The sequence below is a fragment of the Melanerpes formicivorus genome, unplaced genomic scaffold (genome assembly GCF_026170545.1).
Source record: "Melanerpes formicivorus ecotype bairdi unplaced genomic scaffold, bMelFor1.0.p_v2 SCAF_58, whole genome shotgun sequence".
Lineage (NCBI taxonomy): Eukaryota > Metazoa > Chordata > Aves > Piciformes > Picidae > Melanerpes > Melanerpes formicivorus.
This window is the reverse complement of record NW_027142410.1, coordinates 3,283,083-3,298,105: the sequence shown is the minus strand read 5'-3', so window position 1 is coordinate 3,298,105 and position 15,023 is coordinate 3,283,083. Positions and strand designations below refer to the sequence as shown.

The 15,023-nt window shown below is 52.9% G+C and overlaps 2 protein-coding genes across 6 annotated transcripts in view; one reads left to right on the top strand and one right to left on the bottom strand.

The window, feature by feature from the left end:
• Window positions 1–6,269: 6,269 nt before the first annotated feature.
• Window positions 6,270–11,278, bottom strand: ZNF408 (zinc finger protein 408). The gene is given in 11 exon segments (XM_068161376.1): window positions 6,270–6,749; window positions 6,751–7,284; window positions 7,286–7,321; window positions 7,323–7,877; window positions 7,879–8,029; window positions 8,493–8,591; window positions 8,594–8,796; window positions 8,893–9,452; window positions 9,697–9,738; window positions 10,544–10,625; window positions 11,154–11,278. Coding segments are annotated over 11 exon segments (2,520 nt in total). The 3' UTR covers window positions 6,270–6,616.
• Window positions 9,128–15,023, top strand: part of ARHGAP1 (Rho GTPase activating protein 1) — a 29,370-nt gene continuing 23,474 nt past the window's right edge. For 2 of the 5 annotated variants that reach the window (XM_068161517.1, XM_068161515.1), the window contains exons 1-2: window positions 9,129–9,187; window positions 14,254–14,471. The gene's annotated coding sequence lies outside the window, so the exon portion shown is untranslated. Of the gene's footprint in view, window positions 9,188–14,253; window positions 14,472–15,000; window position 15,023 lie in introns of those variants that run through there. The other 3 variants (XM_068161514.1, XM_068161518.1, XM_068161516.1) reach the window with 3 other exon arrangements.

Below are 15,023 nucleotides of genomic sequence, written 5' to 3'. Positions count from 1 at the left end.
CTGAAACCTTTTATCTCAAGAGTTGCCTCCATCACTTTTCAGCTATTTCTTTATGTTGGTTTTGCTTGTTAATTGGAGATTTTTGCTATATTCTGGGGCATTTTCCAGCCCTTTCTGGTGTCTTATAACATTAGTAATTAAAGATATTATAGCCTTTTCTTGTTCTATAATGTGCTTCTAAGGCTCCTGTCTGCTTCTGCCACTCCTGTGGTTAGCCTCTGCAGCAGGAGAGCATGCATCATAGTTTCATAGTTTCATAGTTTCATTCAGGGTTGGAAGGGACCACAAGGATCATCCAGTTCCAACCCCCCTGCCATGGGCAGGGACACCCTACACTAGATCAGGCTGCCCAGAGCCTCATCCAGCCTGCTCTTAAACACCCCCAGGGACAGGGCCTCAACCACCTCCCTGGACAACACATTCCAGGGTTTCACCTCTCTCATGGTGAAGAACCTCCTCCTCACATCCTGCCTGAATCTCCCCACCTCCAGCTTCATTCCATTCCCCTTAGTCCTATCACTACCTGAGATCCTGAGAAGTCCTTCCCCAGCCTTCCTGTAGGCCCCCTTCAGATACTGGGAGGCCACAATTAGATCACCTCGGAGCCTTCTCTTCTGCAGACTGAACAGCCCCAACTCCTTCAGTCTGTCCTCATAGGAGAGGTGCTCCAGCCCTCTGATCATCCTTGTGGCCCTTCTCTGGACACCTTCCAGCACCTCCACATCCCTCTTGTCATAGGGGCTCCAGAACTGGACACAGTACTCCAGGTGGGGTCTCACCAGGGCTGAGTAGAGGGGGAGGATCACCTCCCTCGACCTGCTGGTCACACTTCTGATGCAGCCCAGGATCTGATTGGCTTCCACCTCTTCAGGGGCTTTAACTTCCATCCCTGAAGCATTTGATTCTTCCATCTGCTCACTGCTCCTGTAAGCCACTTTTTGTCATTTTGGTTTCTTTCTGCCCTCATCCACCCATGAATGGATGCTATTTTCTTTCTTAGGTTAAGAGAATTAAGTCATACCTTTCCCCCCCAGTTATGGCTTTCAACACAGCTGGGAGTTTTGATGTCTTTCCCTCTATGAGTGAATTCTTCTTTTTAAATGAAGAAAGCCTTTGGCAATTGTTTGTTTCCTATGGAAATATTTTTCCAACTTCCAAGAAGCAGGAGTATGGAAGCTTTGGCCTTCTGTTTTCTGGGGCCTTTGCTCTGTCATGGATACAGTTGCAGGTTCAATAGCTGGGGTCTTTCTGAATATATCCCTGAAGTGCGGTACACAGCATGGTCACCACCAGTAACACTTTAGATACAATCACAGAGGATGAATGCACAACCCTGCCCCATCATACCCTCCCACAGGTGTTTCTGTGTCCCCTGATGGTTCCCCTGTCCCTGAGGATAGAGGAGCTCCCAAGAGGGAAGGAACTCAGGATGCAGAGAATTGTCCCTTTCCCTCATAGCCTTCTGCTGCTGTTTCATTCAAACACCTTGGTCAGGTTTAAGCCAGTTTACAGGTTGGCTGAGATTTGAACCCTGGCTGTGGAGTGAGGTTTAAGTGTAGCACTTCAGTTTACATGCATGCCTGACACCTGGTGAGGCCCTGCCAACATGAAGGACCCCAACCATCTGACAGACTTGTCACCCAGAGCACTGCAGCAGCACCCTGAAGCCCAGCCAGCATGGTGGAGCCTCACCAGCCAGGATACCTGTGTTCCTGCTGCCTAGAGCTCTGAGGCTAACAGGTGCACATGAGCTCCAGCCAGCCAGGTGATTGACATGGCTACTGCATAATGATTACCAGCAATACACTGTGTCACTGGTCCCAGGCCAGCGTGTGGGACCAGGCAGGCTCTCATGCTTTTTCTCACTGACCTTCTTCCAGTAAGTCATTTCTCACCAGGATCCTGCCACCTACACCAAATGTAGTGTTTGTTATGGACCCCAGTAAGAAAGGCACTGGAGTCCCTGTATGTATTAATTAAAATACTGCTTATTTGGCATAGCACAAGACAGCCCTACACCCTCCTGATGCTGCTGCAATCATGAAGCTGTACAGCAGCAGATAGATACCTAGTCAGACCATGGCATGCTGCACGCATCCCATCCCAACACATGCTGAGGTTCACCAACATTGCAGCTGGCAGCCAGTCACTAGTGGTGTGCCCCAAGGATCAGTGCTGGGCCCTATGCTCTTTAATAGCTGAACATGAGCCTGCAGTGTGCCCAGGTGGCCAAGAGGGCCAATGGCATCCTGGCCTGCATCAGGAACAGTGTGGCCAGCAGGAGCAGGGAAGTCATTGTGCCCCTGTACACTGCACTGGTTAGGCCACACCTTGAGTCCTGTGTCCAGTTCTGGGCCTCTCAGTTTAGGCAAGATGTTGAGTTGCTGGAACGTGTCCAGAGAAGGGCAACAAAGCTGGGGAGGGGTTTGGAGCACAAGCCCTGTGAGGAGAGGCTGAGGGAGCTGGGGTTGCTTAGCCTGGAGAAGAGGAGGCTGAGGGGAGACCTCATTGCTCTCTACAACTACCTGAAGGGAGGTTGTAGCCAGGTGGGGTTTGGTCTCTTCCCCCAGGCAGCCAGCACCAGAACAAGAGGACACAGTCTGTGTCCTGTGCCAGGGGAGGTTCAGACTGGATATTAGGAAGAAATTCTTCACAGAGAGAGTGATTGCCCATTGGAATGTGCTGCCCAGGGAGGTGGTGGAGTTGCCATCACTGGAGGTGTTTAGGAGGAGAGTTGATAGGGTGCTTGGTGCCATGGTTTAGTTAATTAAGTGGTGTTGGATGATGGGCTGGACATGATGATCTTGAAGGTCTCTTACAACCTGGTTTATTGTATTGTATTGTATTGTATTGTGTTCTATTCTATTCTATTCTATTCTGTTCTTCAGGGCTTTTATAGGATTTTCTTAGGAATAAACAACTGTAATCATAATTTTGTATTCATAAACAAAGACACGGTGGTGGCATCATCACCAGGTGCTCATCAGTCAGAATAAGCTGGCTAAGTTTAGCCTTCAGCCAAGTGATATATGCAGCACAGCACAGCCCTGCCTCTACCTACACAGATCAACTCTCAGGTGAACGATGTTTCTGTGAAGACCTGATTCATAATTGCTCCTTTCATCTCAGAACAGAATGAGTAGTCACAGGTTGGCAGACAAAGCAACAGGGGCCTGGGTTCTGCCCCTTCCCTTTCCTTCCCTTCCCTTCCCTTCCCTTCCCTTCCCTTCCCTTCCCTTCCCTTCCCTTCCCTTCCCTTCCCTTCCCTTCCCTTCCCTTCCCTTCCCTTCCCTTCCCTTCCCTTCCCTTCCCTTCCCTTCCCTTCCCTTCCCTTCCCTTCCCTTCCCTTCCCTTCCCTTCCCTCCCCTTCCCTCAGTGGCTCCTCCTTCTCTCCCATTTCTGCTGTGACAGAGCACATGTGTGATGGGTTGAAATTCCCCCCCCCAACACTAAACTGACTGTTCCAATGCTGTGCAGAAGCCCAGCTCCAGTGACAACGCTTTGCAGCTGTGTCAATATTTGGAAACTGCAAGAATTAGGACAGGCACCAAAGAGAGAACAGAAGGATGCACTGCAGCTCCAAATACAAGTCCCCCTCACAGAACTTGTGCTCCCACTGCTCTGTCTCCAAGCACTCAGGGCAAAGACTGAGCTCATCTGCTTCCTGACTTTAAAGAGCTAAAACCAAGGACACCTAAAGGCTGGTTAGTCGAATTCATGTTCCAGCCTCACTTCACATCGAAGTGCTGTGGATGTGACTGGAGCACCTTGTCTGCAAACTAGTCATTAGTTTATGGAAAAGGTTGTAGAAGCCAGAGGATGGCTTTTCAGATTGCCACATTACTGCATCATAGCAACCCAAAAGGGAACTGCTGATGGCTCCCTGGTGACACTGGTTTCTCCTCTCGTGCAGGGGGCATAGAAAGCCCAGAAAATGTAACCCCCCAGAACTTCCTTTTTGGGAAATGCAAATGTTAGAGAGGAGCAAGACAGAATCATAGACTCAGTTGGAAAAGACCTTGAAGATCAACGGGTCCAACCATTCTCTAACTCTACCAAGCCCAGTGCTAAACCATGTCCCTCAGCACCACATCTGTCTTTTAAACATCTCCAGTTTCAAACACTCCCACTTCCTGGGGAGCCTGTTCCAGTATTTGAGAACTCTCCCAGTGAAGAAGTTTCTTCTAATATCTAAACTAAACCTCCCTTGGTGCAACTTAAGGCTATTTCCTCTCATCATATCACTTGTTACTAGGGAGAAGAGACCAACACCCACCTTGCTGCAGCCTCCTTTCAGGTAGCTGTAGTGAGCAAGAAGGTCTCACCCCAGCCTCCTTTTCTCCAGACTAAACAATCTCAGTTCTCTCAGCCACTTCTCAGAAGACCCTGGAAGTGTTCAAAGCCAGGGGCTTCGAGCAACCTGTTATGGTGGGAGGTGTCCCTGCACATGGTTGTTGGGTTGGAACTAGATGACCTTTAAGGTCTCTTCCAACCCAAACTATTCTAGGATCGTGTTTGCACAGTGAGACAAGAAGGTATCCCTTCATGTCCTCAAACAGACTGTCCAGTCACTGTAAGGGTAGGCAGCTGGTAGCAAGCAAAACAGATGACAGCAGAGAAGGAACAACACTCAGCCCTAACTCCAAGGAAAAGCTTTACTGCTGCTAATTGTGGAAAAAAGCTCTTCAAAAAACCCACATGACAGACACCTTGTGAACACTTGGGAAGCTGCTTCCCCACAATGTCTGGCAGCAGCATCACCTTCAAGTGATCAGAAGCACTGCTGAGCTCCAAGACTAAAAGCCCATGGAAGTGCCGAATAGCAATAATTAATTACAGCAAGACAAACTTGAAAGGAAGTTGTTCAGAGCTGCTGCTTTGAGACGTTTCCTGCCTTCCTCAGTACACTGTCACCTACTGACAGTGTAACAGAGGCAAAGCAGGAGCCCTGCTCGTGGGTGTCTTCTCTAAGTGATTCCCAACAAACAGCAAATTCTTTCCCTGCCCCAGGCTCAGCATGTGGCAGGGGCAGGCTCATAGCTCCAAGAAGCAGCTGCCAAACAGACCTAGGTCTACACAGGCAGTTACCTCCAAGACTACTGACTCTCTGTGGGGTTGAGCCACAGGGCCTTGTCATAGAGACAGGAGAGCTTTGTTGGTTTTGTTTGTTTGTTTTTACATTTTAATAAGTACAGAAGAAGCCAGAGCAGGTTGAGATAGTCAAGTGATTACAGTATAACAGTATAACTAAGGTTGGAAATGACCTTGAGGATCATCAAGTCCAACCTATCAACACAGACCCCATAACTAGACCATGGCACCAAGTGCCACGTCCAATCTCCTCTTGAATGCCTCCAGGGACGATGACTCAACCACCTCCCTGGGCAGCACATTCCAATGACGAATGACTCGCTCGGTGAAGAACTTTCTCCTTAACTCGAGTCTAAACCTCCCCTGGGGCAGCTTGAGACTGTGTCCTCTTGTTCTGGTGCTGGTTGCCTGGGAGAAGAGACCAACCCCCTCCCGGCTACAACCACCTTTCAGGTAGTTGTAGAGAGCAATGAGGTCTCCCCTGAGCCTCCTCTTCTCCAGGCTAAACAATCCCAGCTCCCTCAGCCTCTCCTCACAGGGCTGTGCTCAAGGCCTCTCCCCAGCCTTGTTGCCCTTCTCTGGACACATTCAAGTGTCTCAATGTCCTTCTTAAACTGAGGGGCTCAGAACTGGATACAGGACTCAAGGTGTGGCCTAACCCATGCAGAGTACAGGGGCACAATGACTTCCCTGCTCCTGCTGGCCACACTATTCCTAATGCAGGCCAGGATGCCATTGGCCCTCTTGGCCACCTGGGTGAGCCCTTGGTGAGCTCACTTGGTGAGCCCTCATTCTGCACTGTAATGTTTGTCATCATGTTTGGAGATGGTGAGTTCAACGATGTCCTCTGCCAATGGGACATGCCCAGCAGGCCTCCCATGTGCCCCAGGACCTGGGGCACTGCATTGTGACTGGTAAGTAGCAATGCAGTGGCTGCTGGCTGTGATCAGCAGCTCAGCCTTGTTTGCTGGCCCTGGCACCTCCACCATGTGCAGGATGGGCTCTGCTGCAGCCTCCTCTTGGAGGCCATTCCTTTGAGGCTTTTTCCTTGCTGCCTGCCCCAGGTCCACAGCAAGTGGGGCACTGCAGCAGTGAGTTCCTCAGGGTCTTTTTCTGACTTGTGGGTGAGCAGATAACATGTAAAGCTCCGGGGAACGGTGTAGCTCACACCAGAGAGCTGGCATTTGTAGGGCCTGCCAGCAGGTGGATGTAGGAGAAGGCTGGTTTTGGTTATCTTTGTGAGGCTTTGGGGAAGATTTGCCTTTGTTCGAATTAGAGAAGACTATGTTTAGTCTTTGACTCAGAAACGAATGTAAACGTCTTGTAACTGAAGGAGAGAAACCAGGCAGAATTTGGTTGGATGTGTTAAAATAGTGTTTTGTTATTTTAGCCTACTGTATGCCTTAATTACACCCATGCCAGTAGAAAATGGCCAGTTGAGATGTGACTTTTGTGCCTTCTGATAGGCTATATAACTTTGCTATATAATGTAATGTCTTCGCCCGCTTACATCCTGCCCTGGAAGCTAAGTCAGGGTGATTTGAACATCTATACAACAACAAATGGTGACCCCGACGCGATTTGAACACGCAGCCTTCTGATGGCGCTGCAGCTTGGTGGCCAGGGTGCAGGCCTCGCCGCACCGCTCGCAGCGGAAAAGGCATGCACTGGTGGGCATGCAGCGTGCGGGGGACCCGCAGCGCCTTGCCACGCACGGCGCACAGGTGGGCCTCACCCGTGTGGGAGGTGAGGTGCCGCCGCAGCTCTGGCAGCCTGGGGAAGGCGTTGCCGCAGAAGCAGCACCTGTAGGGCTTCTGGCCCGTGTGCAGGCGCAGGTGCTCGCGCAGGTTGCTCTGCTGTCAGAAGTCCTTGTCGCAGTAGGGAGAGGCGTAAGGGCGTTCCCCTGTGTGCAGGCGCAGGTGGCTGCACAAGGAGCTGGGACTGGCCAGGCGGCGGCCACAGACGGCACACTGGCATCCCTGGGTACCAGCTGGGCCGCTCCCAGTGGCAAGATGGATTCTCTTGTGAACGAGGGAGGGTCGGCGTGCAAAGGCCTTGCCCCACTGCTCGCAGCAGAAGGGGCGCTGGCCACTATGCAGGACCTGGTGCTCCGGCAAGTCTCTCTTGGTGCAGTCAGCCTTATCACACTGGAAAGGTCGCACAGCCTGGTGGGCCAACACATGGGCTTTCAATCTCCTCTGAACTGTAGCTCTTGCCACACTGTCCACAGGAAGGGCTTGTGGCCACCATGGACAAAGCTGTGCTTTTTGAGGTGGCAGAGCTGCAGGAAGGCTTTACCACACCGCTCACAGCAATACTTGTGCTTGATCGTCTCCTTCTGGGACACTGCTTTTGGTGGGGGGCCTGGGCTACCAGAATGACCCTCCACCAGCTCCATATGTTCTTCCTGCCTCTCAGGCCCCTCCAATGGGCCCTTTCCCCCATGCTCTGGGGGTGCCAGTCTGGAATCTTTGGAAGTTTTGCTCTCTTTCTTACAAGTCTCTACATTCTCTCCTTCAGAAGGACTGAGCTGCTGGGATTCCTGCCTAGCTGTCCTTCCACCAAATTCCTGCAGGCACTTCTCAAGCTGGCTGGCCAGTGCATGCACTTTGCATAGCCTTCTAACCAAGTGAGCACTAAGCTGAACCCCACTCAAGGGTGACAACAGATCCAGGTCTCCTGGACATGCCTGTTTATGCCCCATCTCCACTCTTTCTACTGCTGATCTGGGATCCACACCTTTGTCCAGTTCTTCCCTGCACTTGCCATTGGTCTTAATGGTTGAGGTGCTGAATCCCAGGCCTCAGCTCACATCTGGAAACTGCGCTTTCCTCTTCTTGCAGCCCGTGGAAATGTTTGGCAGCCAGCCTGCTAACCTTAGTAGGGATATCAGTGACTGTGCTTTCATCAGCTACCACCTTGGAGACATCGGGATTCCCTGTACAAACACAAAGCATGGTGGGCAAGTTAATACTGGTTGGTTGTTGTCATATGACACAATTACTACTGCATCAAAGGAACATGAGCACTGGAGACAGATACTCTGCTATGCAGTGATCCTGAGCTCTGGTATTAAAACTATTAATTTATGACTTGTTTTTCTGACTCTTTTTGTTTTCCTTGAGATAGTGGAAATCTGTTCTCTCACCACAGACAGTGCTTGTGCAGCCTCAATGTATTTTTTTAGACAGTCTTTCTAGGGGATATCAAGACTAGCATAAACAGGGCAGCATGCTCCTTTGCCAGCTGGTAGCTCTTAAAAGCAACAGGTCAGGACAGAGTCCTGGAGGGGCTGTGGGGGAACGCACCACGCACAGATGCCAGGGACAACTGAAGGCAGCGGGTCGCCAGCCCACTCCTTTCATTCAGGCTGGGACGCGAGTCCCCCGTGCAGCACCCACCTGCGAGGGGCTCCGCCGCCGTCCCGCCGGGAGAGGCCCCTTCCGCCTCCACGGCGGCTGCCAGCTGCCCCCTCGGCCCAGCTTCCCGCAGCGCCGCTACCCCTGGCCTCCGTCCGGGCGTCGCTCCTCCGCCGCAGCCCCGCGGGCTTCTTGGGGCCAGCAGATCAGCTCCGCGCCCGCCGCGACGGGCTGCCGCGTCCGCAGCCGCTGCCAGCCGCCCGCCCAGCCCAACGCCTCCTTCGGGCTCCGCTGCACCAGGCTGCAAGGCACGGCCGCAGGGTCGGCCGCAGGCACAGCCGCCAGCCTCACCGCCCCCGATACTCACCTCCTCCACCCCTGCCCCACAGCCTGCTCCCGGGCTCCGCCGGCCGATCCCAGGAGCAGGGCTCGGCCCAGGCACCGCACGCCCGCGCCCCGCGCTGGCCACAGTGACGGCCCCAGCGCCAGCCCGGGTGGCAGGCTCCGCAGCGGCGGGCAGGCGGTGCTGGGCAGCAGCCCGGGACCCGCGGGCGACAGCTCGGTGCTAGGCTGCTCCTCGCGGGCGGAACGCGGCGGAGGGGCGGCAGGCGCGGCCGGACGGCGTCCCGCGGAGAGCGGGGCGGTGCTGCCCCGGCGGGGCCGTGCTTCCGGCCGGCGGCGGATGCCGAGGGGCGGCTGACAGGCGGGCCAGGTGGTGGCAGGAGGAGCGGCGGCAGGTACCGGTGGCGGGCTGGGTGTGGTGGTCGGGGAGGGTGAGCCAGGCTCTTGGTGCTTCAGCGGCTCAGCGGGGCCCGGGGCGGGCCGCGGGGCCCGGCGGTGGCGGGGCGCAGTGGCGGGGCAGGGGCGCCGTGGCGGGGCTGAGGCTGAGCGGGAGGGCCACGGCTGGGCCCGGAGCCCCGGCCCCTTTGCCTGGGTGTTGCCTCCCGCGGAGGGCCGGCTGTTTCCGCGGGAAGCGGCGAGCTCTGCCCGGCCCGCGGGAGGCTGCGGGGCGCGGCGGGCAGGGACTGTCCGGTGAAGCACTACGAGGAGAACACAGACTGGGAGATCGCGGAGCTGCAGTCGCTGCTTCGGTGTTGGCGGTGTAGCTGCTGCCGGAGCTGGGGTGCGGGGCCGGGCCGGATCGGCTTGTCCTGTTGCATGTCCCTCTGATAGGCAGTTGGGATGTGCTGTGGGAATTCGGGATTCTCTTGTAACAGTGTAAGCAGCAAATCCTTGAATCTCTTACCTGAATCTTGAAGTTGGCTCTGGATTGTCGCAGGATCTTGGTCTAAGGGAGTGAGAGGGAATCAGAGGTAAAATGGAGAGGAGGAGCAGGAGGAAGAGCAGGATGGGTGCAGCCCTGCAGGGCTGTGCGTGCCCTCGCTTCCCCACGCCTGTGCTGAGTGGATCCTGCTCAGCACTGATCGCAGGCTCTGTACTTGGTGCTACAGTTCTGAGAGAGGAAGCAGAGCTCAGCTCTTTTGTTCTCAGACCCTGCTGAGAACCACCAAGGGGAGACTGATTGCTATCTGGGATGGATTTCCACTGGGCATGGAGGTGGCCTTCAGCAAAGTGTTTGAGATGACTGGAGAAGGCTGCTCGTTTTAAAAGCTGTTATGATAACGAAGGACCAGAGTTTCCCTGAGCAATAGCATGTCTGCTCTGAGTTAGCTGGTGATGGTGAGCCAATCAATTTGGCTCTTGACCCGTCAATTCCTTCAGAGTGATTCCAAGGTAGCAATGCTTTCGGTGGTGTCGTTGGCCTTGAGGTGAGGGGATGCTTGAGCTAGACGTTCTCAGTGTGACTTGGTCCTGGGGCTCATTCACACAAGTGCTTTGAAGGTCTGCTGCTAAGTAACTGCTTTGGGGTTTTGCATTTGCTTGATACTAAGACTACAGCAAGGGGCAGGGAGTTGATTGATGTGTACTGAAAAAGAGACATCTTTGCAAATTAAATGACACTGGGAGGAGGTGCAGGTGGCAGCAGGGCCAGAAAAATCATACAGCCACCCTAGAACCAGGGTTTCTTTGGGTCTGAGCATTACTCATTAATTGGGCAGGGAAGAGAAGGCTGCTTGGCTTTTGCAGCTCGCCATCCTGTGTAAGTCTGGGGCATGGTAATACATGCATGGGCATATTTTGATCTGTAGATTCACTTCTGAATTAACAGTACATCTGGAAGGAAAACAGGAAAAGGAAACTGCCAGATGGGTGCAGCTTAGAAATAAGTGATGGAGGCTGGAACTGCATTAAAAAGCCCATCTGCACGAACAGCAGCTGCCCAGACGTGGTAGCCATTAAGTGAACTGTCTGCTTTGGGTAATTTCTGGTGGGATCTTCTGTAAAGGAATCTTCAGCTCACAATTTGTGTGAGAATTGTATATGAAAGGGCTGAGGTTTCTCCCCTTCATCAGATTATGCTGTTCTCCAGCATATCTCTCTGTTACCAACAGAGTCAGCTTTTGTTAGATGGCAAGCATTCAGGTCAACCAGAATAGGCAAAGAAAATACACTCAGAAAGGTGTAAACAGTTGGCTCTTTGGAGGCTGGCCCTGAGTGAATGCTTCTGATGTCAAGTGTGATTCTTCAGCTTTTAAATGTTTGACTGAGCTTTTGACTTTTTCAGTCCAGGCACGTCACTTTCTTACCTTAGGAGTGGCTGTGCACGGGGGTGTATCACTTGCATCTTGTCAGGAAATTTACCTAAAGCAAGTGGGGTTCTTAAATCGTGTTAAGTCTGGTGAACTGCTGGCTTTTGACAGCTCTTTCACCCTTGCACTGGTGCAGATGGGCTTTTGGTTCAGTGACAGGTCCTGCTTACAGGTCATTGTTGGGTGTGCAGGGGAAGTCTCACGCAGTTGCACTGTCATGTATAATGCATGCCCTTACACGAAGATCTCCAGGGAGTTTCTTACATCCTAACTCTAGATCTTTCCTTCCCAATGTCTGCTGGTTTCCAGGCATTTAGAGGATTCTATTTCTCTGAACAGTTCTAGAGTTACCTGATGTGGGATCCCATGCTTTTGTCTTTTGCACTGCTGGGAAAGCCAGCATGGATTTAGGAAGGGCAGGTCCTGCCTGACCAGCCTGATCTCCTCTGATCAGGTGACTGCCTGGTGGATGTGGGGCAGGCTGTGGATGTAGTCTGCCTGGACTTCAGCAAGGCCTTTGACACTGTCCCCCACAGCAAACTGCTGGCCAAGCTGTCAGCCCCTGGCTTGGACAGCAACACTGTGCTGGGTTAGGAACTGGCTGGAGGGCCATGCCCAGAGAGTGCTGGTGAATGGTGCCACAGCCAGCTGTCAGCCAGGCACCAGTGGTGTGCCCCAGGGATCAGTGCTGGGCCCCATCCTGTTCAATATCTTTATTGCTGATTTGGATGAGGAGATTGAGTCCACCATGAGTAAATTTGCAGGTGACACCAAGCTGGGAGCGGATGTTGGTCTGCTGGAGGGTAGAGAGGCTCTGCAGAGGGACCTGGACAGGCTGGACAGATGGGCAGAGTCCAACAGGATGGCATTCAACAAGTCCAAGTGCCAGGTGCTGCACTTTGGTCACAACAACCCCATGCAGAGCTACAGGCTGGGGTCAGAGCAGCTGAGAGCAGCCAGGCGGAAAGGGACCTGGGGATGCTGATTGACATCCAGCTGAACATGAGCCAGCAGTGTGCCCAGGTGGCCAAGAAGGCCAATGGCATCCTGGCCTGTATCAGAAATAGTGTGGCCAGCAGGAGCAGGGAAGTCATTGTGCCCCTGGACTCAGCACTGGTTAGGCCACACCTTGAGTTCTGTATCCAGTTCTGAGCCCCTCAGTTTAAGAAGGACATTGAGACACTTGAAGGTGTCCAGAGAAGGGCAGCAAGGCTGGGGAGAGGCCTTGAGCACAGCCCTATGAGGAGAGGCTGAGGGAGCTGGGGTTGCTTAGCCTGGAGAAGAGGAGGCTCAGGGGAGGCCTTCTTGCTCTCTACAACTCTCTGAAGGGAGGTTGTAGCCAGGAAGGGGTTGGTCTCTTCTCCCAGGCAACCAGCACCAGAACAAGAGGACACAGTCTCAAGCTGTGCCAGGGGAGGTTTAGGCTTGAGGTAAGGAGAAAGTTCTTCCCAGAAAGAGTAATTGGCCATTGGAATGTGCTGCCCAGGGAGGTGGTGGAGTCCCCATCCCTGGAGGTGTTCAAAAAAGGATTGGACGTGGCACTTGGTGCCATGGTTTAGTAGTCATGAGGTGTTGGGTGACAGGTTGGACTTGATGATCTTTGAGGTCTTTTTCAACCTTTTTGATTCTATGATAGGGCTGGGGAAAATTCAAAAACCTAAAAACCTTCCAGGGCTGTGGGAGCTGCAGTCTGCTTCACAAGAGGGGTCTGAAATCTAAGACCACTGATCCTTCTTCCGTTAACATTTCTGCCATGGAGCTCTAGCCTAGAGCCGGGGAATGGAGCTGCCTGGCTGACTCTGAAGAGCATCAGGAGGTATCTGGGGAGTCTGGTCTGCCTTTCCAAGGGGTGAGGCAGGTTTTGGCAAGAGCACTCTCCATTAGGCCCTTTTTCCAGTGTGGAACTGTAAAGATCCTACTAACAGCTTCCTTCTTCCCCACGGTGCTACCCTAGGATTAAATTTGCACTTAGGAAGGCCTCCAGTGCTGTCTGTTCTGCCTTCCATCAAGTGCTGCATATTGGTTGTGAAGCCAGGTTGTGATCCCTGCAGGGACAAGCGAGGACACCATGCCTGCTGTGTTGGGAGACTTGGATTTGGTCCCTAAGCACTTCAGGACCTTGCTCTGGGGATGTTGGTGCTACTGGGTGTCCCCAAGAATCTCACATGCAAGGCAGCTCAGTGAATGACAGCAGCTCTGTCCCCACCAGGGCTGGGAAGTCCCTGGGAGCTGGGAATGGTGAGGGGCTGCCCTGGGGGGTTGTGCATTCTTCCTCAGCCTGGGGTGCTGAGCTGCTGTGGGAGATGATTTAAGCTTACTGATTCACAAGAGTTGATGCCTGGTGTTACCATAGAAATTGGATCAGCTGCTAGGGGTGGGAAGTCCTTGTCCCTTGGCTCTGCTGCTGCTTGTTTCCAGCATGAGCTCATGGTGCAGGAGAGCCTGATTTCTTGCTCCTTGTCCTTTCAAGATCAGAAGAGGTCAGGCACCTATCACAGTCCTCTCTGGAGGGCAGGGGATGATGTTACTTGGGTCTGCTTGGCTGCAATGGTCAGGCCCTGTGTATCTGCCTTGCTGTCTTGGTGATCCACTGCCCAAATACGTCCTGCTCTTTCATATTTCAGAAGATGTAGTTAGCAATAGCTCCCAGCCCTTTGGGAGCCCCAGGGAGATGAAATCTGCTTGTAAACTGGCAGGCAGCAGATAAGGGAGGACAGGAAGGAGGAAGCATGGAATGATCCAGTGGGATGGGAAAAACACTGAACATCCTACTTCCTGTACTCTCCAAATGCAGCCCAAACTTGGTCATGAGTGTTGCCCAGAGAATGGGCATGGCACCTCCCAGTGCCCAGTCTCACAGGTTTTGTTCTCTGTCTTCAATGTCCAAGCATCTGTTTCATCATCTTGTCTGGATGCATGTACATATTCCAGCTCTAGGGATGGAGTTTGCAAAGCATCATTGCCCTCCTCCCTTCTGCTAAAGGATGTAGCTTTACTGTGAGTGTAATCTCTCCACACAAAGGCCTCGTGCCCCCTCAGAGCATCTTCGAACCATTTGCTCTCCTCATAATGCAGAGCAAGCACAAGCCTGTCTGACAAACAGCATTACAGAGTGTCTTGCTAATGCAAGATGTGGTTTTGTTTTGCTACAGTTCTTCCTGGCTTGATGCCTGCTGGCCAGTGAATTACTGTCCGTGAGGTCTGTGTGAGCAATCCAGATCTATGTACTTGGCCTTTCCAGTGGCTTCTCGCCTCCAGGACGCCAGAGGACAACATGTTTCCTAGGGATTGTCCCTAGGAATTATCACCCTTGGAAAGCCCTGTGTGCTGTGCTAGCTCAGTCCTGCATTTGAAATCTCTTCTGCTGCAGGTGAGAGTGAGAAATACTTGCAAGCAGCAGCAGATGCTGCTCTCTGCTTCTTGGACACTCCGAGTTCCTTGGTCTCCTCAGTACTGTGGCACACTTGGCAAAAAATGCTCATTCTAGCAATATGGCTTTGATTTATAGAGAGGATTCACTGCTGCTTGCAGTCATGTAGGAGAAAGGATCTGATGGGTGATGCTGAAAGGAGATGAGGATTTTATGTGTATTGTTCTCTGTGTCTTGTCTTAAGAAGCTGTTCACTTCTGTGTTCGGATCCTAGCACAGTGAAGCACCCACTTCAGTGCTGTTGGCCCTCCCTTGTGGGGAGGGGTGGGGGTGATTCCTGGGAAAGCTTCCACCACTGAACCAACTGTGGAAACAGCTGGGCTTTGTGCCAGCCCTTCAGAGGGAGGGGGAGCTGAGAGCTGGTACAGTGAGTGTATCAGGCAGGGGCTGGTGTAGCCTGTCATCTTTCTTAGTGTCTTTGCTGCTGCTCCTGTTTCAGGAGAGAAACTGCTCTGTACAGAGCTGTGGCCAAGCAGAGACTCATTTAGAGGG